The sequence below is a fragment of the Panulirus ornatus genome, chromosome 43 (assembly GCF_036320965.1).
Source record: "Panulirus ornatus isolate Po-2019 chromosome 43, ASM3632096v1, whole genome shotgun sequence".
NCBI lineage: Eukaryota > Metazoa > Arthropoda > Malacostraca > Decapoda > Palinuridae > Panulirus > Panulirus ornatus.
Window position 1 is genome coordinate 28,745,923 of NC_092266.1, and position 27,131 is coordinate 28,773,053.

General features: G+C 44.8%; 2 protein-coding genes across 4 annotated transcripts in view; one reads left to right on the forward strand and one right to left on the reverse strand.

Moving 5' to 3' along the window:
• LOC139762465 (coiled-coil domain-containing protein 130 homolog) overlaps positions 1 to 27,131 on the forward strand; it is a 143,352-nt gene that overhangs the window by 53,423 nt on the left and 62,798 nt on the right. For 2 of the 3 annotated variants that reach the window (XM_071687374.1, XM_071687375.1), the window contains exon 2: positions 19,183 to 19,313. The exons of the other annotated variant lie outside the window; for it this stretch is intronic. The gene's annotated coding sequence lies outside the window, so the exon portion shown is untranslated. The remainder of the gene's footprint in view (positions 1 to 19,182; positions 19,314 to 27,131) is intronic. 3 annotated transcript variants of the gene reach the window in all.
• Positions 1 to 27,131, reverse strand: part of LOC139762463 (ras-specific guanine nucleotide-releasing factor 1-like) — a 112,264-nt gene that overhangs the window by 38,673 nt on the left and 46,460 nt on the right. The window contains exons 7-10 of the mRNA XM_071687371.1: positions 16,859 to 16,948; positions 8,131 to 8,324; positions 7,010 to 7,135; positions 6,609 to 6,711 (exon numbers count right to left, since the gene is read on the reverse strand). Coding sequence (XP_071543472.1) covers positions 6,609 to 6,711; positions 7,010 to 7,135; positions 8,131 to 8,324; positions 16,859 to 16,948 — 513 coding nt within the window. The remainder of the gene's footprint in view (positions 1 to 6,608; positions 6,712 to 7,009; positions 7,136 to 8,130; positions 8,325 to 16,858; positions 16,949 to 27,131) is intronic.

Genomic DNA, 27,131 nt, shown 5'->3' on the forward strand with positions numbered 1-27,131 from the left:
CTCCTCACCCTTCCATCGCCAGTGTCCACGGACCCTCTCACTCTCGCAAACCAACTGACTTTAGCCTGTATTTTCACAAGTTGTCTTTATCCACTACATGATATAGTTACACTCGTCATGTACCATAACTCTTACACATTTTTCCTGGATACGTTACCATTTTGTTAACACTTCTGTATCTTTTGTGCATAACACCATTTAGTTCTACACTGCCACAGCCATTATGCACTACCTTAGGTGTTGTACACTACCACAACCATTATACACTACCCTAACTGTTGTATACTACCACAGCCGTTATACACTACCCTAGTTGTAGTACACTACCACAACCATTATACATTACCCTAGTTGTACACTACCAAAACCATCATACACTACCCTAGTTGTTGTACATTACCACATCATACACTACCCTAGTTGTACACTATCGCAAGCGCTATACACTACCATAGCTGTAGAACACTACCACAACCGTTATACATTACCCCATCTGTTATAAACTACCACAACTGGTATATACTACTCTAGCTACTCTAACACGGCCTGTTCTTGCCACACCTGTGACATGCACTCCTACCCCATACGCCAGCATCACCATGCCACACATCCTAATGACTTATACAATATAGTAACTCGCGTTCTATTTTGGCCAAACCCAGCATTTAAAGGTCTGCCGGACACCACTGTAACTTTGAACTGTTGAGCACATATGTACGACCCTTGAGCTCGATGGTTCGACCATTGAGTACGACGGTCCGATCCCTTGAGCTCGATGCTCTGATCTTTCAGTGCGACAGCACGACCTCATGAGCTCGATGCTTCGATCCTTGAGTATGACAGTACGACCTTTAGAACTCGATGCTTTGGTCCTTGAGTACGACAGTATGACCCATGAGCTCAGTGGTACGACCCTTGAGCACGGAAGTACGAATGTGAAGTATTATGGCCTAGCATTTGACCTGATCCTTAAGGTTCAGATGAAAGGCGAGGGCCATCATACCCAAGGATATGATGGCCGAAATCTTCGCCACTTTGTGATTTGAAGACTACGACAGTAGCCCAGTGAGTGTCACCATCAGCATAACCATCCTCTCTCTCTCTCTCTCTCTCTCTCTCTCTCTCTCTCTCTCTCTCTCTCTCTCTCTCTCTCTCTCTCTCTCTCTCTCTCAGACACACACACACACACACACACACACACACACACACACACACACACACACACACACACACACACACACACCTAGTCCTGTACTTATTGTATTATTAATACCTCGCCTTCCTTACTGTCATTTTAACACAAACGATGCAACAGAAGAGTATTAGAGAGAGAGAGAGAGAGAGAGAGAGAGAGAGAGAGAGAGAGAGAGAGAGAGAGAGAGAGAGAGAAGAAATGATATTCAAGTTTAACATGTAAATTCATCGTATATACAAAAACTGTTCATGTAAAGCCATTCACTCTCTCGTCCAACAGGAAAATGATTGTTTTGTAACACAGTTATTGCAATACAGATGTGAAGAGTGCAGACAAAGTTGAGGTTATCATGCAGAATTCCAATAATTTTACAAAATATGGACTCCTGGCTCCCACTTGTACAAAAAGTTTCAAAGGCAGTATAGGTGAGGGGTAAGTCTCATGAGGTGATTGTACATAAAGACACGAGTATTGCCAGCACTTGGGAAAGACAGAGTTCTTGAGATACTAGGTCGAGACCACGCGTCGCCGACCTAACCAGCGCCTTCGCCGTGAGGTCGACGCGCGCGCGTGGCAGGTAGACAAAGCTTACTCAGGTAATTAACATAAGTTAAAACCATCAATAGGATCATCGACAGGTGTGCCGTAAACTGGTATTAGACATGACCGTAACCAGGAGGTGGTTGGTGAACTTATTGCCCGAGACGCCTTACAAATATGTTCACTTCGTTCTTCTCAACAATAATGAAGGTGTCTGTGCACAGGAGTCTACTGTGGTACGTTAGTGACACTTTTCCAAAACAAAAGACACATGTCTGCGTCCTCAGTTTCCTTTGTTTATGTCCATGGTAGTCTGAATGCTAGGTGAACGCTGGTGATTTGGACAGTATATGATGCTTTAGTCTGGTTTTGATTGTGTTTTATGCAGGTGATGATGAATCATTTGTGAAAAAACAAAAAAGGTTTTGAAACATTTAGACCGGGCCTTAAACACAGAATCGTATCTCAATTTATACTAAAAATCAATTGTAGAACCTCAGGATCCCTCTTATGGGGTTTCTATAACGTTAAGGCTGCGCCCTAGTTAAAAGGAGGGAGAGGATGGAACCCTTTTGAGCGAGTTCTTCGACGAGAACGTACTCCTTTTCATCCACTGACGATTAAGCAACTCCGCCGAAGGTAAATTCTTACTCGCGGCGTATGAGTATGCAGACGGAGTCTGGTGATACCAAAGAATATATATATATATATATATATATATATATATATATATATATATATATATATATATATATATATATATATATATATAACCAGGTCATCACAGTTATGATGAGAAAATTGGGCTCTTTATGTTTTGAAGTTGAGAATATGCCAAGAGGACAGAGAACGTTGGATGTCTCTCGCTAGGGATGGACGAAGCCTAGTCACAATGGTGTTATAGGAGAGAGAACCTATGTTATTTATGTAGGGGTATCATCGGGCTGATTTGCAGTTACGACAATCGCTATTACTATTGACCAGATCTGTTGTACGTGTTTTGTATCTAAAACGAAGATAACACTTTATTTTTAACATTCACCGGCTCTCGTCAGCTTCACTCAACTGTTGTGTTCTTGGAAGCGTTTGGCTCCAGATGTTCATAAGACCTCAGAATTGTTAGAGAAGCAAATTATCTCGAAGTGAACATTTGTCCTTTCTTCAAAAAAAAGAAAGCGTCCGGCACCATTGACAGTTTTACAAATTAAGTACCTGTTTAAGCAGGTGTATACATGACCTTACAACATAGATAACATGTCTATTACCAGCACAAAGAGCATTTGATTGTATACGTCACATACGGCGCCGAAAACTTAGCAGCCGCAGTATTACTGATGAGTATTTGCATTAACACAGAGCTGAGTACAAAAGTTATTTGATTTTTTTTAAATTGACAATGAAATAGTTAACAGTCACAGCTTGAAAAGGGTAATAGGTATCTATGAACCCCAGTATGGCACCGAGTTTTCCGATCCCAGCCAGCAGCAAAGACTGGTGGAGCGGGAGAGTCCAGGACTGTACAGTCACCAGCGCGTTAGTCTCTCGCCTCACCTGACTCCCACAGATATTAGTAGCGTTCATGGTTCTTCGACAGGTCAGCCTCTGTCCTGCTCTCGTGCTTCATTCGTCCAGCATCATCTACGACTACCAGCTGGGTCTCTCTGACACTTGACTAAACACCAGCTGGCCTGATCAACACTACATCATGACCAATTATCTTCTCCATCACCGCCATCATCATCTCCCCCTCGTGGACATCACCTGACGCCTTCCAACACTGAACAGCCACCACCTGTCTAACCACCATCTCATCTGGTACATATTTACCACCATATGTCCCCTCCAACAATGCACCACCACAACCACTAAGAAAACTTCAACCACCATCTCTGGTGACGCACCAACACCACCGTCATCTGGAATGCGCGGCACAACAGCACCACCACCATCACCACCATCACCACCACCATCTGGGATGTCCAGCATTATACCACCACCATCAACATGTGATCTCTCCTGCATCGCACCTCTGTATGATATTTCCATGACCACGCGTGGACATATAAGAAGCAGTGCAGGAATATTTGGATGTGTGATGAGGTAAGAACTGTCTGTACTGTACCGGGTTTGGAGAGTGTCATCTGAACTGGAATATGAGTTTACGACTTTAGGCTGGCTTTTGGCGATTCGGTGGCTGATGGTGTGTGGCAGCTGGTGGCGCTACCGGACACAACAAGGATGGCTGGGAATCAAATACTTCCCCTGGTTTGGCAAACTGGCCTATTGAAGTTACCATGAGACTCTCTTCAACCCTCGAAGACAACCTCTGTACTCGGTGACATAAGTCAGGAGGCATTTGAAGCAAAGACCCGTTTATTTACAACAAAGTGTTCATGAAATGCTCTATAGCTCTAGTATATCAACTATGAATTAAAAGAAAGAATATTTTTTAAGATTCTTCCAAAAAAGTAAAACAAAGATATTCACGAGTGTGATAAAACTATGCAACTTTAGGTAGTTGGTCACAAGAACTGCTCGTGTACGGGACCATCCCTTCTCTCCTGCCCGACACCCACTGGCTTACTGGAGATCCAAGGCCTTTTGGCCGGTCCCAAGGTGAGCATCCTGGCTCATGTCTAGACCTTGGCCAGCGATCCTGGCCACGCCTGGGCCACTAAAATGGCCACACCTGCGACAGTAATGTTAGCCGTGCTATGATCAGGTGGTACTCCTGGCCACGCTTTGATCACTGATTCGGGCCAAGCCTGCACCAGTGGTGCTCGCTGTGCTTGGGTCAGTAATCCTACCAACACCTGGGCTAGTAATCCTACCAACACCTGGGCTAGTAATCCTGGCCACGCCTAGGCTAGTAGTGCTGACCACGCGTGGGCCAGTAGTTCCTGGCCATAGTCGGGTCAGTGATATTGGCCAGTGATGCTGCTCCTGTCATGTAGCAGGAGTGGTGGCCAGGATGTAGGCCAGCCAGTCGTCTTTCCTGCTCTAGGGCGAGGCCCTGACACACACGGCAGCCTGCAAGACGTGATTCATGTACCAACCACCATAAATGGGCAGATGTAACACTTCTGAAGCTGGGTAGCTGCAGTAACAACATCGCGGCGGCGGGGGGGTTACAACGTGCGATCTTCCCAGCGAGCGACCGGGGAACTTATATAATTTTGAATGTACTTAGGTCCCGGATTACCTGGATGTATCTCATGTTGATAGTTTAAAGCGCGCACGGTGATGGTGTCACGGAAACTGACGGGGAGCTCCACCCAGCACATACCAAGAGCTTCAGAAGTATAACATACAGTCCCGCAGTGAGACATAAGCGGTTGGCCCTGAAATAGATGCAGGTGCTTCCTCTAATGCTGCACGCTCGTGTGTGTTACCCTCAGCATTGTGTGCACTTACTGCATACAGCAATGTGCACATGTACTACTACAGGACAGGGCACATGTAATATCCCAAGATTAGACTTTACTACCTGAAAGATTTTTTTTCGCATGCATTATCCCCAGCAGTCAGGGAGGTTTAATGTTCCCTACTTGAAGTACTGAGTATTGCTCCTTAGATCAGATACATCTAAAAACCACGAGGAATGGATTTATGAAATAAACCAAGGACCGATTCACATTGTACGCCCGCTACTAGGTACACAGTTGCACCACAAGTGACCTAACTGGTATGTTACCAGGCCATAGAGATTGTGATCTTACATCATGAGTTTGGCATGCTAGGCTCCGTGTAGTTAGGCTGCTCCATACAGCAGCAGTATGACCCACACTTGTAAACAAGTGCTGTCAGCGGTTCACATAGAATGAGTTTTTCATAATATGTGCGTGATGCATTGTAATTTTAGGTATGCTGCAGCTACGATGTTGTATGCTTGTAGGACCTGCAGTGCTGTGTACTGTCAACAGTTACCGTAATCGGTATTTGCAATAGAATTTGTGCCATGCACATCTAGCATTTTATGCTATGCGCAGCAGTGGACACCATATTGCATACCATCACCTTCTACCCAGAGGTAAGTTCAAAAACGAAACCCATACGAGAGTCAAGGTAAATAGATAGCCATCAGTTTCTTTGTGGACAAGCTGTAAAGAATCTGGCTGCCAGTGCAAGGTATAGTCAACATAGTCAACACCGTAGAAGGTGGACAGTAGGAGTGGCAGCAGATGCCATTAACGAGGACAGCAAGGCTTCAAGTAATTCACGGTGGCACTGAGTTGGCTCAGGAGCCAGTCCATCCGTTCTCAGGAGGTGACAGCTTGACGCGGGTCTTCCCCAGAATCTAGAGAGGAGCGTTCTTCAACCGGCGTCAGGCCGGCAGCTCTAGCCGCCGTGTCTGCCTCCTCCGGGGAGGAGTTCGGTGTGCCTGACGGGGTAAATACTGAGGGCCCTAACTGAGCGCTGCTGCCTGAGGCGGCTAGTTCTTCGCACTCATCAAAAGACTCGTCAGATATACGAACGCTCTTCTTTCGAACTCTAGGAATATCGGAGGCCCGACGGCCAGTGTCGTGTTGTGGTGGGGAGAGTGGTGAGGCGCCCAGACTGAGCGTGTGACGCACCATGGAAGCACCAGCTGAACCTGCCACCGCAGCTGGGATGCTGCTGCCTAAAGAACTTTGTCTGAGCGAGGAGAGACGGCGTCGGTTGCCGAAGGCTGCGATCTGTTGCTCGCGGGTCATGTAGGAGACGGTCGAGTGGGAGCGCTGTGAGCGTGGCGTGGCTCCCGCTTCCTCTCCGTCCTCGCTAGTGAAGAGGTCTGTTGTCTTGCGAGGGAAATCAATGGACCTGCGGGGGAAGGACGGCACAGCCTCCTTTGGGAAGCAGGAACTGAGAGCGGCTGCAGCTGCCGGCTTCTTACCCTGACGTACAAACATCTGGTTGACGTCCAGCAGTATGTCGCAACCCTCCACGATCATCCGTTCGATGGCCAGGTTCTTCCGGATGTTCTCCGTCTCGCTCACCTGTTAAAAATCATACGTACATTACCAGTTACCCTGTATATTACGTGTCATCAGACGGAGAAAGACTTCTGCAAGAGTCAACATGGCTACTTGTTCATCCTTCTCTTTGAAGAATCTTTTTAAGAGCCCTAAACTAAACATACATAAGTTGCCATCTAGCGGCACGCCACTCCATGACTGCTTGCTTAATAAGAACCCTTACTTTGTGGTATGCAGGCTAGTAATACGCACTTGGACACTACTTGCAAAATAACGATGAACTAGACATACGAAAGGTTGAGAAGGTTGGCATAGGTACCTCGTCGTGCATCTGTCGAGATAGGTCCTCCAGTTGCATCCTGGCGTGGTCCAGGCTCTTCCTCTCCACGTGGTTGTGGGGTGTGTGGGCCAGCAGCTCATGCAGGGTGATGATGTACCGAGGGATCTGCAAAGAACACACACACACACACCACATTTACTTCACTTGGTCAGTACTTCTACCCTTGTCGCTAGATGCTACCCATGAATCACTTCAGCAGTTCTTATGTCTTATCTCTGAACAATAATGAATCACTGTCTTCCAACGAGAATGTGAATTTATCATAGTGAAAAACAGCACTATACCTAATGAGAATAATGTGATGAAACAGGAAATGAGAGAACTGATTTGCGTACAGAGTGTGATTACCATGAATCTATAGGAAAGTGAACACTCGGCACGGTATATTGCCGAGGGTGGGGCATACAGTAGCTTAGGATCATGTGAATACAAGTGGTACTGTATGTTGAGGTACTACGTGCCATACACGGACGGAAGCCGGTGTAACCTTTGTGCGATGGTGGCTCCGCCGTGGCCTGTGTGTTTGCGATTCACAGGGGGAGGTAACAGAAGGCGCGGAATATGAAGGGTGTCATGAGAGGCGAGATCTGAAAAGTGGAGAAGTATAGAGAGCATATTTTGAGTGCAAGGCTGAGCGAATCTCTTAAAGAATATGGAAGGCTGAACAAAAACTTGGAAGAAACCGGGTGAAACATACCTCCAAAGAAGAGACAGATAAAGGAACAGTACTGTTGGATTGAAGATCTGTAAAGAAAAATTATTTTGAGAATATATATTGGTGTCTCAACTGATGATGGAGCATCTAGTAATTAGCAGGATGAGGAGGAAACGAGTAAGTCGTTACAAGAACAGTTCTGAATATGGCGGAACCAGAGGATGAGTTCGTTTGACATGGTGATGGATTACAGTGACGAGCAGAAACTTTCTCAAGACATTTACATCCTCAGTCGAGAGGTGTAACGGAATGATGCAGCAGAAAATATTTGGGAAGGCACCACCTGTCTTACGGGTCATCGACCAGAATTACTCATAGAGGCCATAGGAATGAGTAATAGATGCTAGCTAAAGTCGATAGGCTGCAGGAGTGTTGAGGAGCTCACCTGATGCATGGGGTAGGTGAGGAAGGTCTCCAGCGTGCGGCCTTGAAGGCTAGGCTTGTTTTCCAAACGATTGAGGAAGGCCCCAAAATGGGGGTTTTGCTTGCACTCGGCCAGCACCTGCAGGCTGTAGTGGTGGTTCCTGACGTATTCCTGGTAGATGCTCAGCATAGGCAGCAGCATGTCGAACAAGTCCCCTGCTCGGTGGTACAGCAGAGGAGGGTTAGTGCCCCGCCCCCACTCGGGGCGAGGCTAATTAGGGGAGGGCGGGGGAGGGGCGCCTGCTGGGTACCAGTGCAGGTAATATCTTAACAAAAATGAAAATAAAAATTCTTTTGAAGGGTATTTGACAAGGGCAAGGGAGCAAGTGCTAGTCTACTGAGGGTGAGTAAAACTGCTGGCCAGGTAGGCTAAGACTGTGCTGGGGACTACATGTGATGAGTAAACTACTTGTGCGGCTGCTGGAGGGGAGGGCTGCTACGGGACGAAAGGAACAGGAAGGACGCTACAGAGGTTAAATGAGAACAAAAAGATAAAAAAAGGTAATTTGAGGGATAAACGCAATATATATATATATATATATGTATAGCCAGTATAGCAGCAGTGTTGGAGCAGCACTGACATGGTGAATGAAATACTACTGGGAAGGGCGAGAGGAGGAAGGGGGGCAAAATGAGATCGTACTGTAGTTAAAAAGAGTGGAAACTCCTAGCACAATGCTGATGATGCCATTTCAGGTCAGACATGGTAACTCTACATTATCACTGGTCTTAAACCAAGATATGTGAAGGTCCGTTAGTGTGATGTTGAAGGCTGTACTGTACTACCGGATGGTCGGTGTACTTACTTGCGTCGAAGGTTTTCCTGTGACACACCCAAGGGCTCAAAGTGTCATGACACCCACTCAGCCCGGTGCATGACACGCCTGATGAGTGTCTTACGACACGCAAGGCGCCGCCGTAAATCTAGGTCCTACAAGAGATTTGTGGCGGTGCGAACGGCCACCCGTCATGCACAGTTCATGAGTGTCATAACAGAGCGGGCCGGAGCGCACTTGTCACTGCCGTGACTTAATGAAAATTAATGACATGATAGGAGTTACATACCCCCCACACACACACAGACACACACACATACACACACACACACACACACACACACACACACACACACACTCATCTTGCGTCGGCATCTTGTTGGACTTGGTAATGTTCGCTGCTAACGTGATAGTATCGGCGTAAGATCATTAGCATGACTTAGGGTTAAGCGTCCAGGATCTCCTCACGTGCGCGTCACGTTCCTGGACGTCACGCGTGCAACACATGGCAGAGAAAGGTTAGGGGGTCAGGTCACTTTAACTGAACACTGGTTACGTGCGGTTCGGGTCTTGACTCGTAGTGCTGTCTTCAGGTCACTTTCAAGACGTTTAAGGAAAGGTCATCCCTGCCATGTGGTAACCTCCTGTCATGACCAAAAACTTTAGTCATAAAGCGGGTCATGATAGTAATCTCTGCCACCTTGATGACGCGACGACCCTTTGAACGTGACGGTACGACCCTTGAGCACGACGGTACGACCCTTGAGCACGACGGTACGACCCTTGAGCACGGCGGTACGACCCTTGGGTACGACGCATGGTTTCGATCGAACCCTCAAAGGTCATACTAAAGTCGTGGTCAAGGGTCGTATGGCCTTTCTTCAAAGATCGTTCCGTCGTGTTGTTCATGGGTCGTACCGTCGTGCTTAGGGTGTACATAATTACCGAAGAATGTCATTCTGTCGTACCTGATAAAAGTCAGTCATTACCACATGACTGGAAAAGTTCAGTCATCACATGTCTGATGCGGATCACTCACGAAACACTTGAAGAACTTTCGTGAGACATGCGCGATGAAGGTCAGTGAAGACAGTTCGTGAGACGTGCGTGACATAGGGTCATTGTGAAAATCTTTCGTGAGACATGATAAAGGTCAGTTACCATATCTTCAGCCTCGATGTGTTTTGGGTAAGCATCAGTCATAACATGTTGGACAGATGTCAGTCTCGACAGATCCCGTGAAGGACGAGCATGATTAACTAAGTCCTGCCATACTTGATGCCTTTTGTCATACTGGTATGGCACCTTCATGGCAGCTGACTCATATCATGCAACCATGACATGCTTGAAGTGCTTGAGTCATCATGACTTGAGCAGTCCTAGCTTATAGATTACTCGGGACTTCTAGTCACAGTAAGGAAAGTCTGTCTTGAATTATGTTTGGAAGAGGTTAGGAACTTGTGTGAATGGGGTGGGATTACCTTCAGTCAGAAGAAAATGGGATTAATCTGAACATGATGGTAGGGTTCTGTGGTGATGTTAGTGATGGGAGGTTCTCAAGGCAGACACTAGGGGTGGTCAAGCAAGACCAATGGTGTGAGTCCTCTCTGGTGACGGCGATAATGATGATGGCCCAAAGCAAGGTCAGTCAGGGACGTCTGATAACTGGTCATCTGACGCCTGATAAAGGTCACTTTTATAACTCAAGTAAAGTCAGTGATTTTGACATAAGTGGGTATTGATGTTCTGGTTGTATTGGTGCCCTGGTTGTATTGATGTCTTGGTTGTATTGATGCCCTGGTTGTATTGATGTCCTGGTTGTATTGATGTCCTGGTTGTATTGATGTCCTGGTTGTATTGATGTCCTGGTTGTATTGATGTCCTGGTTGTATTAATGCACTGGTTGTATTGATACCCTGGTTGTATTAATGCCTGGTTGGATATTGGAATGATTCACTGCTACACGAGAGTGTCTCACTCCACAATCAATTGCAAAGTCACACGATGTTTGAGAGTCGCAGTGCAATTTACGCTTGATACAAGTGCGTGTCTTATCACACTTACATCTGGTTTATAGTCTCTGGGGGACACACACGGTAGGTGATGTCATGCGGGGTATATTCGTTCATGTTACTCGTGAGATGCAGGCAGAGGTTTGTCATGTGCCATGACACAGGGAGTCGTGGTGCTTGAGAAAGGCCAGCGTCGAGTCATTCAGTCAACAGCGCATGGTGAGGGGTCGATCATGACGCAGTTCATAAAGTCTGACCACTTCAGCGAGTGGTCCGAGGTGGGTCCAAGGTATGGACTCCCCACTATCCCTGCTTGTGTGATGGCCCAGAGAGGCAGCAGGAAGGAGAAAGGTGACGACACGCAGGAAGAACTCACGTCTCTCCCAGGCGCATGGCGGACCTCACGAATGGAGTGGAAGGTTGGCAGAGGTGTGGACAGTACCTGACACGAGGCTGTGGTGAGGACCTGCATCGGAACGCTTTATATAATGATCTGGACTGGTCTGGTGTGGGAGCCACATTTCTGTACTCCTGCCTTCGTTATGTAGCACGGTAGATAACAACACTTGCCCAGCAGACAGACAAACGAAGAGACACAGGAGTAATATCATCAGGCACTGCATCATGTATAACTTCTGGGTGACTGGGTTATACATGTTAAAGTGAGTGGTAGTGAAGCAAGTCTACATTATTCATTAAAACAGAGATGTGGAATATACCCGTGTTGATGAAGCAGGTGTGGAAGATATAGGTAATGAAGGAAGGAGTGTGTACCAGTGGGCCGGTCTCCTCACCAGCTCTTGAACATACCTCTCCAAGGTTAGGTTGCATACATAGCTACGGTGTGTGTGTGTGTGTGTGTGTGTGTGTGTGTATGCCCATGCCTGTGTGTATCGTACTACTGATGTGTGTGCTCATGTTGGTGCGTATGAATCTGGGTGAATGTTTAGCCCATGGCACACTGGCAAATCTGATCAGTGTGAAGATGGTCAAGTGCGTTCTGTGACACAGGTAATTCAACAGGTTTAAGTATGTTTTCTTGAAGTGACACAAATATCTCACCCGACACATGGAGAATTTTCATGACAGAGATTCGAAGATAGAGTGAAAGATGGGAGAATGCTGATTGTGTGGCACAATAGCAACCTGAGGAAGCTTACAGATGGTCGAGGTGTTTATAGAGACTCGAGGTCGAGTATAGAGCTGGGTAGGTGTTTCGTGTAGGATACATAGAAAGGTTTAAGATAAGGGAAGATGGAGAAGTAACTGTATTGTGACACATACAGTAGTTTTAAGAAATGCAAAGAAGGGTGAATAGATGCTTATAAGATGGGGAGAAGGATGAGTGAATTCTTGTTAGTTGGAGAAATGGATGAGTGAGTACTTGCTTGGGAAAGATATGGATGAGTGGATGGATACTTGATAGGTGGAGAGATGGATGAGTGAGTACTTGTCAGATGGAACTAAATGATTACAGTATTTAGTAAAGTGAGGTAACGTAAGATGACTTATAGAAGGATGTTCTTTTGTGTATGAAAGGAATAACAATCAGAATGAACTCGTGCACCATCAGAAAACAAAGCACTAGAGAAGCTGGCACTTATGATAAATAATTCAGCAAACGGAAGATAAAGTTTAGACGAATCATTTAGGGACCAGTAATGTTTCTCAGTAGTGATAATGATAAAAGCAATAGAAAAATGATAATCATCATCGCAATGCTAAAATGATAATGATTTTAGGCTAATTTTCAGCTAATTATAAGCCAGTTGCCTTCCTGCCTTCGAGACGTATTCAGGAACAGACGAATAACTGCTTCAGTCACACCCTGGCTCAAGCTGCCGCGTACAACGTATTCAGACCAGACTCTACCATCGACAGCGAATCCTCACAGATTCATCCATCGTTCACCTTCTTCATGTGCCATGATTTAGCATAATGACGGTACGTTGCCCCCCATATACCACCTTCTGTCCAGCGGATGACTTTCGCCGTCCTGAATATTGAGGCGTCCTTTACTCCACCCTTGTATCTCCTCTTCGGTTTGCCTCTCCTCGTCGCTCCCTCCTTCCGCCACGTAGATCCCCTTTGTCAGTCTGTTCCTGGTCGGCCCGTCTCAATCAGACTCTGCCCACTGCCGCTCCTTCCCTCTGACAACATCATTTTTCACACAATCAACCCGCCTCACGCCACATGTCGTCCTCAGGTACTTCATTTCCTGCACATCCACCCACTTCCATTTGTTTGCATCCATACCTTACATCGCTGTCGGCAGTATTACACCCTCGAACATACACCTCACCAGGTGTAATCAACGGTCTTTTACTTCATTTCCAACAGCTGTTTCTGTACCCCTTGCTTATGTACAGAACCACTGTACGTGCACCCTCGCCAGTCCAACAGGCACCTCGTCTTGGGCCGTGCGTACACAGTGTTAACGGTTGTAGTCTTGGTGAAGTACATGAGCAGATGATGATTCCAAGTAAAAATCACGTAAGGTGAAATGATGAGGCATTATATGAAATCCCTTTGGAAAAAGACCTTTACCTCAAACGATTCCGTTGTTTAGTGAACTGGAAGTGTGTAGCAAGGATGTTAGTCATCCTGTTGACAGAATATTGGTGGAAGTTAAAGCTTGCCGCCCGAGAGCAAATTAAAGGGCTGCGTAGGTGCGTATGGTGGGGTGCACTCAGTGCATGTTCATAGGACAGGAGTAGGTATGATTTCTGCATTGGACGGCACGCACTGGATACATGCATTTGTCAGAATTACGCATGAGAGGTATGAGTTCAGTGGTGAGAATACATATGGTATGTATATACCAAGCAGGAGTCCACATTGTATGTATTAAGGAGACAGTAGAGGTAGCAGCGCAAACTGTGTGTTCTTAAGGTAAGTAGTGCGCATGTATGTGGTCTGCAGGTTCTGTGTTTGCACGTGAGGTATATACCTGGTGTATGTATACATGGTGTATGTATACAGAAGGGTTCGTGTAGTGGGTTTACGAGGAAGTCGTTCACATGACGTGTCGATAAGATATGAGTGGACGTGATTAATAAAAGATAGGGAGAGGAGAGGCGCACGAGGTGTGTGCCCACAAGGTAGACATGGACGTGTTGTGCACAAGGAAAGACTGCACATGGTGTACACACGATGTATGAGTGCATATGGTGTGTGTACTTGCCAGGTAGGAGTATCCATGGGGTACAGGTCATGGTGAAGTTACTTGGTGTGTGTTCATAAAGTAGGGGTACCCCTGGTTTATGTTCTCATAGTATATTAGCGCACGTTAGTCTTCACATGTTGTGGAACATATCTAACAAGGTGGTACTACACGCTGTAACCTCACCAAGTGGCAACTGCACATGGTTTGCTTATTTATAATGCACCTGATGTGGGTCTGTCTACAAGTTACGGGTGTGCATAACGTGTATGTTCACATCATGATGATGCACAGTGGTTCAGATGTTTACAGTGCACAGATGTACAAGTGGCAGGAGGTAAAAAGCAAGGCACGAGAGCTGAATAAACAGGGTGAAAGAGAGATTGGGTGAAAGAGCTTCTATGAAATTGAGAGAATTAGAAAATGTTTTGGAAGGAGGTGAAGTAATGCGAGGTGAACAGGAGGACAAATGGAGATAATGGTGAAGGAACTAGATGGGGAAATGCTATTAGGCAAAAGAATAGTGAACGTTTTGTGAAAAAAATACTTGGAGGAAGAGAGATTGTATGTAGCATTTATGGATCTCGAGATAGTGCATGTTTGGATTGAGAAAAAAGTCTCGTGTAAATCGCTATGAATTTAGTGAGTAAATTGAGGATTACTGAAGTGATGATTTTCATTGGAAGAGTAAGGCATGTAGCGAGAAGGAAGGGAAGAAGGTGAGTGGTTCCCAGTGAAGGGGGGGACTGCGTTAAGGATGTGATAAGTAGTTATCAATGTTAGTGTAGTAATATAGAGCCACTGACGCTTAACTATTGATCCACCGGAAGGTAGACGGAAGATTTAGTGCACGGTGGTGTCGATCTTGTGCTAAGGTGTTCGGCTTCAGAAAGAAATCATGAAAGTAGAAATTATAGAAAGTTTTATTTATGATATAATGAAGGTTTTTTTTTTAGACTTGTGAGATGAAAAGGATCAGACCCACTCTTTCAGTACTCTCAGCAACTTACCAAATGGATTCAACACCTTCACATCCTTTGCCCTCTGATGTACCGTTCAGGAGTTATCACACCTTAACCTAGTGTCTTCGTAGGGCCATATCCCTCCCAAGGAATAGCCTGCAGGAGGGACATCTCGGCACCGCAACTCCCCAACACAAGTGTGACCTTCATGAACTGGTGCAGCGTTGTCCTTGGGAGTGGATACGACCCCATTATATATTACCATAAAAATATTTACTTTGAACGGACCCGAAATGGCATTATTTCTACAATAATATGGAAGCAGCATCTAAGAAAAAGAGGCCTGAGTTGACTGATAATACTCATAGTGCTCTAAGAGGACCATTAGCACAGGGATCTGGATGTGAGCCTATGAGAACAGAATCATGACATTATTTATCAAAAGACTACATTACTGGACGCAAGTTACCACACTCACTGTTGCCACCTTGAGCACGACGGTACAACCCTTGAGCACGACGGTACAACCCTTGAGCACGACGGTACAACCCTTGGGCACGACGGTACGACCCTTGAGCACGACGGTGCAACCCTTGGGCACGACGGTACGACCCTTGACCACAACGATGGTACGTTGGCCAGCATATCTCTCCTGACCCTTGCGGGTCATCTCAAAGACGACATCATCATACCCAAAGGCTGTAGTGTCTTGCTCAAAGGCTGTACCGTCGTGCTCAAGGGTCGAACCGTCGTGCTCAAGGGTCGTACCGTCGTGCTCAAGGGGGGTTACCACCTTAATCAAGGCATCACTTACACGTCTGCAACCCCTCTCAGGACTGAAACTTTTAACATGAACCAGTGAATATGGTTTGGCTGTCCACTATGTACAAGAAGCAGTGAATGATAGGGTGTTATAAACATTAGAGGTAAGCATCATCCATTAAAGATAACATGGGGATGACAAATGTAACTTGTTATACTAACAAACAGTATTCAAGATTCCTTAGAGCGCTATATGTGCGTATGTTGTGTGTGTGTGTGTGTGTGTGTGTGTATGTGTGTGTGTGTGTGTGTGTGTTTGTGTGTGTGTGTAATTACTTTGGGGAGGGGAGAGTATTATATACTCGTGTTACCCCTGTCTTTCCTCCTCCTATGTACCCATTTATCGACCAAATCGGAGGGGAGGATGAACACCTGGGATTGGCTGTGGGCCAACTGCCGCGCCCAAAGATTCAAACCCATGTGGGCCCGACCTCCAATGGGCCCGTGCTAACTCATGGTTACTAATGCTAACCAAATACACCACGGAGGACCGTATGTGTGTATGTATGTGTGAGGTTGTGCGTTTGGGTGTATTGATTTTCCTTTATCGTAAGTGAAACGGCATGGGCAAATGAATGCCCTAATCATGGCTGTCTCATATACGCCGGAGCTAAGTGCCCAATTATCGACCAGCCCTGAGGGGAGGATGAACAGGTGGGTTGACTGCGGACCGAACGCCCAAACCCAGGATTCAATCCCAGGCGAGCCCGTGCGTGATTCGTAGTCAGCAACGCTAACCACTACATCACGGAAGCCCATGATATGTGCATATATATATATATATATATATATATATATATATATATATATATATATATATATATATGTATATGACTAATGTATGTGTGTGTGTGTGTGTGTGTGTGTGTGTGTGTGTGTGTGTGTGTGTGTGTGTGTGTGTGTGTGTGTGTGTGAATGCATGGCTGCGTGCGTGCGTGCGTGATGAGGGACTCACCCAGATGTGTGTTTCCCAGCAGCTGGATGGTGCTGCAGGTCTTCTTCTGGCGCGGGGAGGAGCCGGCGGAGGAAGGTTCGCGCCCCCCGTCTGGAAGGCGGCACGAGGCCAGACGACCTTCACCAGTGTGAGGCAACAACACCACTACCATGACTACCATCACCACACAACACACCGTTAATGCCTCCACCACACCTCCGTCCCGCGTCCCCCTTGCTCGCTGCCTGCCTCTCTCACTGCTGCTGCCGTTGTCCTCCGTGCCAACTCACCTTACTACCATGTGTGCCACTGGTACCCCACTTGCTGCCACTGTGTAGTCCTCACCTCCACGAATCTCCCGTTCCCACTACAACTGCTGCTATTGTGAAGTCTCCGCCTCCAGTTCCCTCTAGTCCCCACTACAACTGCTGCCACTGGGTAGTCTCTACCTACAATACCCTCTGGTCCCCACTGCAACTACTGCCGCTGTGTAGTCTCGACCTCCAGTACCCTCTCGTCTCCACTACATCTGCTCCCACTGTTTAGTCTCCACCTGCGAGTATTCAGCAACGTATTTGAAATACCTCACCGCCATTGGTAGCACATAGCCCACCTACGACTGCCGTTACCAGGTGCCCGTAGTGGCTGCAGCTGGTCGCCCTCACCCGTCCTGTCATCATTGTGCTGACCTCTGGCCCTCCCTACTTCCCTCCACACCGCATCATCCACACCTCAGTGTCAACACCTCCCTGCACGTTACTATCCTTCCTGCTAGCCACATTTCCAACATTTCTCTGTCTGCTTCCCACTCTACGTCTCCAACTCCTCCCCCATCCTTATTGCCTCATTCATCACTCACCATCCATACTACTTCATTCACCTCTCACAATCCGTACTACCTCATTCGCCACTCATCATCCCCACTACTTCATTCATTCCTATTCGTAAACACTCTATGGTCATTGTATGTATCACTGCATCTCTCCGTGTCACTGCTCGTAGTCACTCATCTATCACTCCTTCCGTTTTTTCTCCACTTCTTCCATCACCATCCTTACATCTGTTCACGTCTGCATCACCATCTTTATTTCCTCACCTGTCACCTTCTCCATTTCATCTTCCGTCATTATCATCACACTTGCCCCTTCATCTGCCTTGTATTTTTTCACTCATCTCTCCTTGGCTTCCGTAAAAATACCTCTCATTCCTACGCTTTTCCCTTTTTTTTCGAAACACCTTCAGCAACAGATCAGTAGGCGTGTGTGTTTCCCGACTACTGGTCTTCCCCAGTCCCAGCACCGTTGATCATCTGCTTCATAACTAGCAGCAGGAGGTGCGCGCAGCTGGCACTACCTTCCCGCCACACACACCGCCCCGCCCTCCCCGAAGTACTTACCTGTGCAGCATGATCCCTTTCAGACCCTTTTTTACGCCTACGTTATCTGCCGTTATGGCAAATATAAGTACGTTATATTTTTACTGACCCTGATCCATCAGGTCGGCTGACTCCGATTCCCCTTGTACCTGACCACGTCCCTCTGATGATAAGCTTCGAATTCACTTTAAACTCACATGGATCTCTGAAGCCATTTGCTCTTCGTAGCCCCCCCTGACCACAATAGTGACATTTTCCATTTCCTGACTTCCAGTTCCCTCGGCAATCACCACTACCGCCGCCCCTCGCGACATGCCGTCTCTCGTTTCTGATCACATGGGTTGCTGGATCTTCATTTCTGCATGATATTGTTAGCTTGTGAGTGGTCATGATTATGATACTTCCTGCCTGACTTATGGGAGGGCCATATCATAGCGACAGGTGCTGTGGTATTCGATCCTTTACAATCAACTGCTACGTGAACACCAACGGTTATTCAGCGGCGTATAGAGGTTGCTTATATTCCAGAAAGTAAAACGTAATGAATGGGTCCTTCTTCGTACATGCATGAACTTAATAGTAAATATGAGACAGATGGAGTCGAGCGCAACAGTTTTTAGGTCCGTCAGTGGAAGAAGGTACTATTCGCCAAGCTAGACACACAAGGTGTACCTCTGGCCTCTGTTCCGTCCATTACATACTGCACATCAACAATAGTAGTTCATCTGTCGTTTACTTCACCTTTTGAGAGTGGAAGACTTCACACCTAGAGCAACGACTTTATTGTGTGACCCAAAAAAATAGTTTTTATCTGTTGTACTTTGGTACGCGTGTGCAACTGAAATTATATATATATCATTGAATTATTTCATCATCTTTTCCTGATGAACTTCGGTGACACTGAATTCCAGTAATTCGACAGTGTTAACAGTGCCAAAAGATTAACGCTGTTACTATTGTTCTGTTGCAGTGAACGTCCAGCCGGCGTAGAGATGGTCGTCATGGTCAGTACTTCACAGATCACACATCTATTGGCCAGTGTGACCGAGAGAGTCATTCGTAAGGGTCTAACCTGCAAGGCGATATCGCAAAGAAGAAAAGGTCAGTTGAATGTATCCACACGTTGGATGGAAGACTCTTGTATGGCGACGTGTGTGTGTGTGTGTGTGTGTGTGTGTGTGTGTGCTTTCGTGTGTGTGAAGTTACGAGTTAGTTAATATCCATTGTTAGTGTTGTAATTACTCTATAACAATACTACACCAAGTATAGATAATAGGACTGTAAGCTTCTCTTAATTACTATGACCCACGTGTATTTTCAGATGTAATTAATTACTTCGGTTACTTTAACAGTAGGTATTGTGATGTAAATAGACGTGCGTCCTTTTGAAAGACAGAAAGTTTCAGGTGTGGTCGTGAGTTACTTTGAGAAGCCTTAAGGTTACTGACACTGGGAGAATATTGCATTTGGCGTCAGTGAACGGTGTCCGGTATTTATGACACTGGGAGAATATTGCATTTGGCGTCAGTGAAAAGGTGTCCGGTATTTAGTGAAGCGTTTCAAGTCGAACTAAGTATACAATTCCCAGTTCCTGAAGTGACGGGAGTCGATTTGATTGCTTTTGGCCACAAGAGCGGTTGATTTATTGTGCATCCCTGCCAGTCCTGTGGGCGGTGGCCCAGAAGAAGATACAAAAGTGTACGAAAAGTCCAGCATGATATTCATCGCCTTGGCCAGCCAGGCCCGTCCAGCTTACGTTAGCTGTTGGGTGCATATTGTACAACATATAATACGAAGAACCGTAGTGTTCTGTGGAGGACATTTTGGATTCTATGTCAGTTTAATCAGAGGGACGAGATCTCAAGCCACTTGCAGCCTATTATTGGCTTTGTCTATTGGCGCTATCAGTTGACAGTGATTCCACCACATCCTTCATATTGTGAACGTGAACAACATATTCCTCACAACACCTTCTCTCGCTCATGTTACGTTATCGAAGATGCGGGGTGTCGGTAAGAAGGCTGTCCATACACGTGCATTGGCCAAACCGTGGAGTTTCAAGGCCTGAACTTTATTACATGTGTTTAGCATGATGAAGGTCCTGAGTGAATGCATTTAGCTCGTTGCCACCATCGACTACAGCGTCTGTGTGCGCCACTCAAGGAATTTTTCTACTAAGATAGTGAAATATTTGATGATTTTTCCCTTTTTTTTCCAGTGGTTTATCCTTGTTACATTTAAGAGTTGAGTAAGCGCTGCTTTGAACACCGGAACGATGGAACATCTGACTTTCGTGGCCACAGTGTCATCATCCACTGAAAATGAACAGCAAGTTAGGCACTTAATGTTTAGCTCGGGCAGGTGTTCCTCTCCGGCGAACACCTTCGTCTACCTCTTCTGAGCATTTTGGCTCGTCCTTAGAGCAATGTCCCGGGTGCTCTTGATGAAAAACAGTGGCACATTAACCCTATACTTTATTGATCTGCACTCCGTAATACGATATTCATATAATATTCATATCTCTGTAGTTGCATTGTAAAACATTACTGCAAAAGTTAACGCTGTAGTCTTCAAACTGTACCCGGGTGATTGATGTGAACCGTGGCGCTGAGCGCGCTCGTTGGCGTTTGCTCTTAACGAATCACGTGAGCCCGTGTGCCAGTACTGGACTGGTCAGACAACTCACAAGCCAACCCACCTGGTGTTCTTTTTTTGGGGGGATGGTCGTTAAGTGAGAACCTGACCATACTTTGCGTGTGTGTGTGTGTGTGTGTGTGTGTGTGTGTGTGTACTCTTCGGGGAGTGAGTTTTACATTTAAGGGATCTCGTCTCTTGAACATACAGTTCAAATACAACTTATTAAGCTTCTGTATGTTGTCGGCAGTTACTATATTCTAATTCAGTTTATTCCATTCGTTTAATACACACCTGTGTTGTACATCCTTCACTCGAAGTGACTCTGCATCCGAACAAGATTTTTTTATTTATTTATTTCCTATGGCATCTGGTTCCGTCCGTGCATCTTTCAGATGATTATGAACTGCATCATGAACTTGTGATCAGGTCTCTCCTCACCCTTTTCTCTGCCATGATTAGCAAGTATATATGGCCTATAGCCTTTGCCCTCCTCTGAACCTTTTCTTTGAGTTATTATTCAGGTGTAGTGACCAAACTTGACAAGCATTTTCTAGTTTTAGGCAAACGTGGGATGTGAACAGCTTGCTGAATATTTCCTAATTCGTTTACTTGATTGCTATTCTAATATTTGTCATATGACAGTTGGGATCATGTGAACTCCAAAGTGTGTCATTATATATATATATATATATATATATATATATATATATATATATATATATATATATATATATATATATATATATATATATATATATATATATATATATATGTATATATATATATATATATATATATATATATATATATATATATATATATATATATATATATATATATATATATACAGACTGGACCCATGATGGGTATCTTCCCATTAATGAAATGACAAAAAAAAGTCCTTTGCCGAAATACGAAATGAGAGAGTTGGCCCCTAAGCATCCATTTATGCCCAGAATGTTCACACTTTTGGAGGGTAACTAATTTATTCATTACAACCCTGATTAAATTCATTATACTATGAACCACTCACATAAATATACTGTACCTCCTCCCCTGCATTCACCATAGCACTCAACATCATATTAGATGTGCATGAATAATATAATCAGTCTCCTTTCGACAGCGAAAACAAGGTTACAATTCACAGTTCTTATGTTCAGAATGAACAGATATACAAACATGAGATATATATATATATATATATATATATATATATATATATATATATATATATATATATATATATATATATATATATACATTGCCCAGTCTCTCGCCCGACCCCGCCAGTCGCCCTCAACCCAACCGACCCCAACAGCAGCAGCAGCAGCATTTCTCGAGACGCGGGAAGCAGGTGATGGTGGTGGTTTGGAGGACCTAGGGACGCCATATACTGCTTACCTACGTCACTACAGCAGCCCCACACTAACTCTACATCAGAACTACCACAACCACTCACCACTCTATCTACCACTTACCACTACCACTACCACTATGGGCGTGCCTACTGGGGTGGGCTTGAAGGAAGACTAGACTCAAGGAACCACTGTATGAGCACAACATGCCTTTATATTGAGTTTAGTAACAGTGCAATGTTCATATATATATATATATATATATATATATATATATATATATATATATATATATATATATATATATATATATATATATATATATAAGGCAACTTGCTTGAATAGGCTTTAACCTCTTATAATCTTTCAATGTATTTCTATTCCCAAATGTTCATCCTTTAACAAGTTGTTTATGTTCATCCAGGTTCTCCACTGAGGCTTCGAGGCTTTGAACCTGAGGTTGTAACTTGACATAACCTTTTATAGCCCCACCCTTATCCTTGGCATATCAACAATTATTTTTTACCGTTGCCTCTTCACCATATTAGTGAGCGGAAGACATGTTATTGCCTGCAACGATTTTGCACAGTTTTGTTGCAAGGATTATGTTGATGGTTCTGACGAAGGGTATGGGGTCACAATGCTTTTCATCTTTGGAGATGATGGTCTTTGATATTTTACTTTTTAGTCGTTTGTCTCAACCATTTCGTCCGCTTTCGTTCTGATTTGCAGGATAACAAGAATTGAAAAATGACTAGCGTAAGTGTATGTCAATCTTGCAATGTAACAAGAATTGAATAAGTGACTAAGGTCAGGTACGTCTGTCGGCAAGTCGAACTTGTAGCAAAAATTTCAACTTCGTTTCGAGCAAAATGGAAGTGGTGATCTTATTTCTTTGCGCAAACAACTGGTAGTTTTACGTATGAATGATTAGACTGTAAACTGCTTTCGTGTTGGCTACTTTTAGCAAGAAATGAAGTACTTTTAAGGTGACATTCTCCAGGGCTAGAAGCAGTCTTACGAGCTCTTGGTGAAGGTTCTTTTGAAGTGCAATGGAAAATTGATAGGTCATGTTGCCAGTATGCAAGCGAAAATTTACGATGGCGAGAGAATTACAGAAAATACAAAAAATGAAAATGTTACTAATGCACGAGGGAAATAATGAAAGTTAAGAAAAAAACTCACAAAGAGTGAAAGAGAATTAAGTCGTACTCAAGGAGTTATGCTCTTGAACTCAAGGTGCTTTTAAGTTGTCATACTCAAGGGGTTAAGTCGTTTTCCTCAAGGGGATAAGCAGGCGTGCCTAAGATGTCAGGTTGTCATACTCAAAGGATTACTTCGTCATAATCAAGGGTTTACGTCGTTGTACTCGAGAGGTTAAAGACTGGAAACGATAACTAAAACAACTGTTTAAAGCATACTGGAAACAGGATTTCCGTTAAACTAGAACGTTCAGTCTCAAGCTTCCTTCTTTTCCCCTCACTTCCTTCGGTAAGAGTGTATGCGCCTTATGTAGGATTCTTATGACCGGCACTGCAATACCACTGGAGACTCTCAGAGAAGCGATTAGATCAGGGAATCTTAATGATATTACCACACCAGAAACTGAGGAACACGGACACGGAACTCGTTGGGATGCTCATTTGGGACTACCGTGTTAGGCTAACCGGTCGAGTGAGCAACAGTTGTATTTGCCAGTGTGATCAGTGCTGGCTACTGAACTCTACATCGCCGTGTCGCCCGCAACATCGCTCTAAGAAGCTGAGAAGGTTCTGTCGGAGGCTAACTGAGTTTTAGAAAATAGCGGCACAGTGAAACTGGATTACAAGGGGTTTTTGCATATGTCTGGGTACGGCTAGTTGCTAGGAAGAAGGGTTTGGTGATGCATACCTAGCGAGAGAAATAAAGCATGAGGTGTTTCCATGAACATAGTACCTCAATACTGTTCAGTGTATCACCTTAGACCTCGCTTATCTATTGTGGACATAGGTTTGAAATCGACATAGAAGCTTTACGTTTTTAAGATTTACGTCCTTATATTCCTTGTCAGTTGTGCGTCTCAACAGGAAGTGACTGTGGTATAGCAGCCCTCAAAAAAGCGTTCGTCATAACGTATCTTGAAATAATGAGGAGTTTCTTGATATCACTGCTCTGGTTGAGGCGCTCAGAGTAATGGATGATTATTTCTTTTGTTCTTTCATTTTCGTTGCATCACGGGATGTTCTTCATTTGTGTGTCATGTGACACTCCTCTTTTTGAATTTACCAGTTTGTGTCGCCCGTAAAGTATAGCAGATACAGGGGATCGCTATCGCCGTAAATCAAAATCACGGGAAGTGTAATTCAGATACTCTCGAAAGGTCATAATGTTGCTTCCCATAGTATAAAGAATTGAGTAGCATGAAGCATATAACTCCTGTTTTGGATTTTGGTTGAAATAGGCTCCTATAAAATGGTTTACCTTGATCAGACACAACTTGAAGAGTGTAATATAGACGTTATTGATAGTTTCCAAGCAATATTTTCACCCGTTCTTATTTCCCTCCTAGTAATTATCGTGCACTGCAGGCGACACAAGTGTTTCACAGAACATCCTTCTAGTGTGTAACTTACTGTTCCGCTTATATATGTCGTCTGGACATGATGATGTGGATTGCATGGTGCGTTTCGTTTTTAATTGTACAGTGGTTTGCCTCTGGCCCAGTCTTCCCCGCTCCACTGCCCGGGAAGCCAAATAATCAAACATGTTGGTGCAGCTGGCAAAAGCACGAGGAATGATGTCAGTCAACACCTGGTGCCTGCGTGCAAGGAACTCCGGATGAACCCTTTCATCCGTCTTTCCCTCCACAACTAAGTTCAGCTCGTTAAGAGTATCCAGGCCATGAGACGTAGTTGAGTAATTAACAACTTGATGAATGGTAAGACTTGGTGAGATTTATATATATTCTTTTATGTCTGGTGCCTGCACACTCGTGTATCATTCCCCGTCATTTTGCACGTGCACGTTGTACCAAGCGGAGTGTGGGCAGGTGTGAGGTGGTGGTGGCGGCGGCGAGGCAAGCCCGGGTGTCTGTGTGCGGGCCTCTCACCGGTACTCTGCCCCGTCACCTGCCCGCTGGTGAACCTGGCTGGCTGGCGGGCTGCCTTTCTCGCCCATCTCTTCCTCCCCCCTCCAGCCCTAAACCATTACATGTACTGACACAGGAAGATTGAACGTCAGTCAGTGTACACACACAAAAAAGGAAACTTTTTTTTACAAGTTCTGGCCGAAACAGTGATAACCTTTTTTTTTTATTTTTTTTTTTTAAGACATCAAACATAGTCACAGAAGTGTGCAATGATCATAGTTGTTATCTGGTCAGTATCATGATGGCTGGTTACAGGCAGCACCTTCAGTTTTAGACTTGGGTCTTCACAAAATGAAGAGCTTCAGTACAAGGCCATGATTCTTACAGGCAGAGGCAAGGCAATGAAAGCCAGAGTCACTATAAATATTCTTGTCTGTACCAGTAACTTATTATAATGTCGCCAGTCCTGCCAGGTTCACACAAGCTGAAACAAAACTTACCATAAGAACTCAACACTTGGCTGCTTGTTACTGCCCTACGCTTAGTGTAACCTCGCTTGACCCTGTGCTTTCATCGTTAAGATACCATTGTCCACTTAACTTGGATCTTCCCAAATAGAGAAATATATCACTTCACATCTTTGAAGCAAATTCATCATGAAATCGCTGAAGAATGTTCACGGAGAACATTGCGAATGGGAAATAGTTAGAGGTAATTCAAAAAATTCTTGTCAGATGGACACAAGTGCAGACAGTAATATGTTCACACGCAAAAAAAGATTTTGGCAAATCATATCAAGTATGACGAGTTATAGCAATAGCTAATGTTGACTGATAACAACTGAAAAGGAACAAGTTTACTGATGGTACATATAATTTTTTTCTTACTTTTGCACAGGGTCAGAGCGAATGTCTGGTTCCTACTAAATGTTAGCAATTCCAGTAAAATAGAGAATAATGTAAAGAAGGATATTCTAAACAAGTCTGCGGTATGCAAAAGGGAAAGAACACGGGTTTAACATAACAAGAAGCGGTGATCAGTTTAAGGAAAGCAGCAAGCTGCACACATACACACACTGACAAGTTCCATAAACAGTTATTTGAATAACACGGTGAACAAGCATGCAGACGAGCAACCAAACAACATATTTAGATCAGAGACTATCGTCTTATATGTATTCATATTGCAGTGGATATTAATCGAATTAATTTCACATGCAAGAAGAAGAAAGTGTCTTAAGAGTATATGCAAATCTTGACTTGTCAAATCACTGAAGTTCATGATTTCTGAAAAGCTTTAGGGATGAAGCGGCTGTGGACTGCTTCTTCCACAGAAAATGTGGTTCCCGATGGTGAACTAACCGTCGTCGCCACCTCCCACCACAACAAGGGCCTGCCCGCTATTTCTCTTGTCTCGTGAAAATCTACACTGGTGGAGCTGTAAGATATATGGTACTTGGAAGCTCTATACTTTGGTTCAGAAAAAAAGAAAAGAAATAACCTGGGATCCTCTTCGGGAGACTGACATGAGATTTGATTCAAGTTCGGCAGCATCAGAGGGAGGTTGGCACCATCAGGTCATGTCACATGTAGTCACATGGTGTTTTAAGGTGTGGACTTGGAATGATCCACTTACTGGTGACCAATGTAAGGTCAGGAGTCGCCTGACCTTAGCAAGGGTTGATAATAGGTGCACCTTATTCTTTCCTCTCTTGTATATCTAATACCGATTTCTCTCAAGTCAGTGGCAGGACATGTGACGAGGCCAACCTGTCTGTGTTGCCAAACTGCTTCTTTTGTACCAGATATTATGCCAGCCACCCGAAGATGGCCATAGTCTTTAAATAAAGATAGAGAT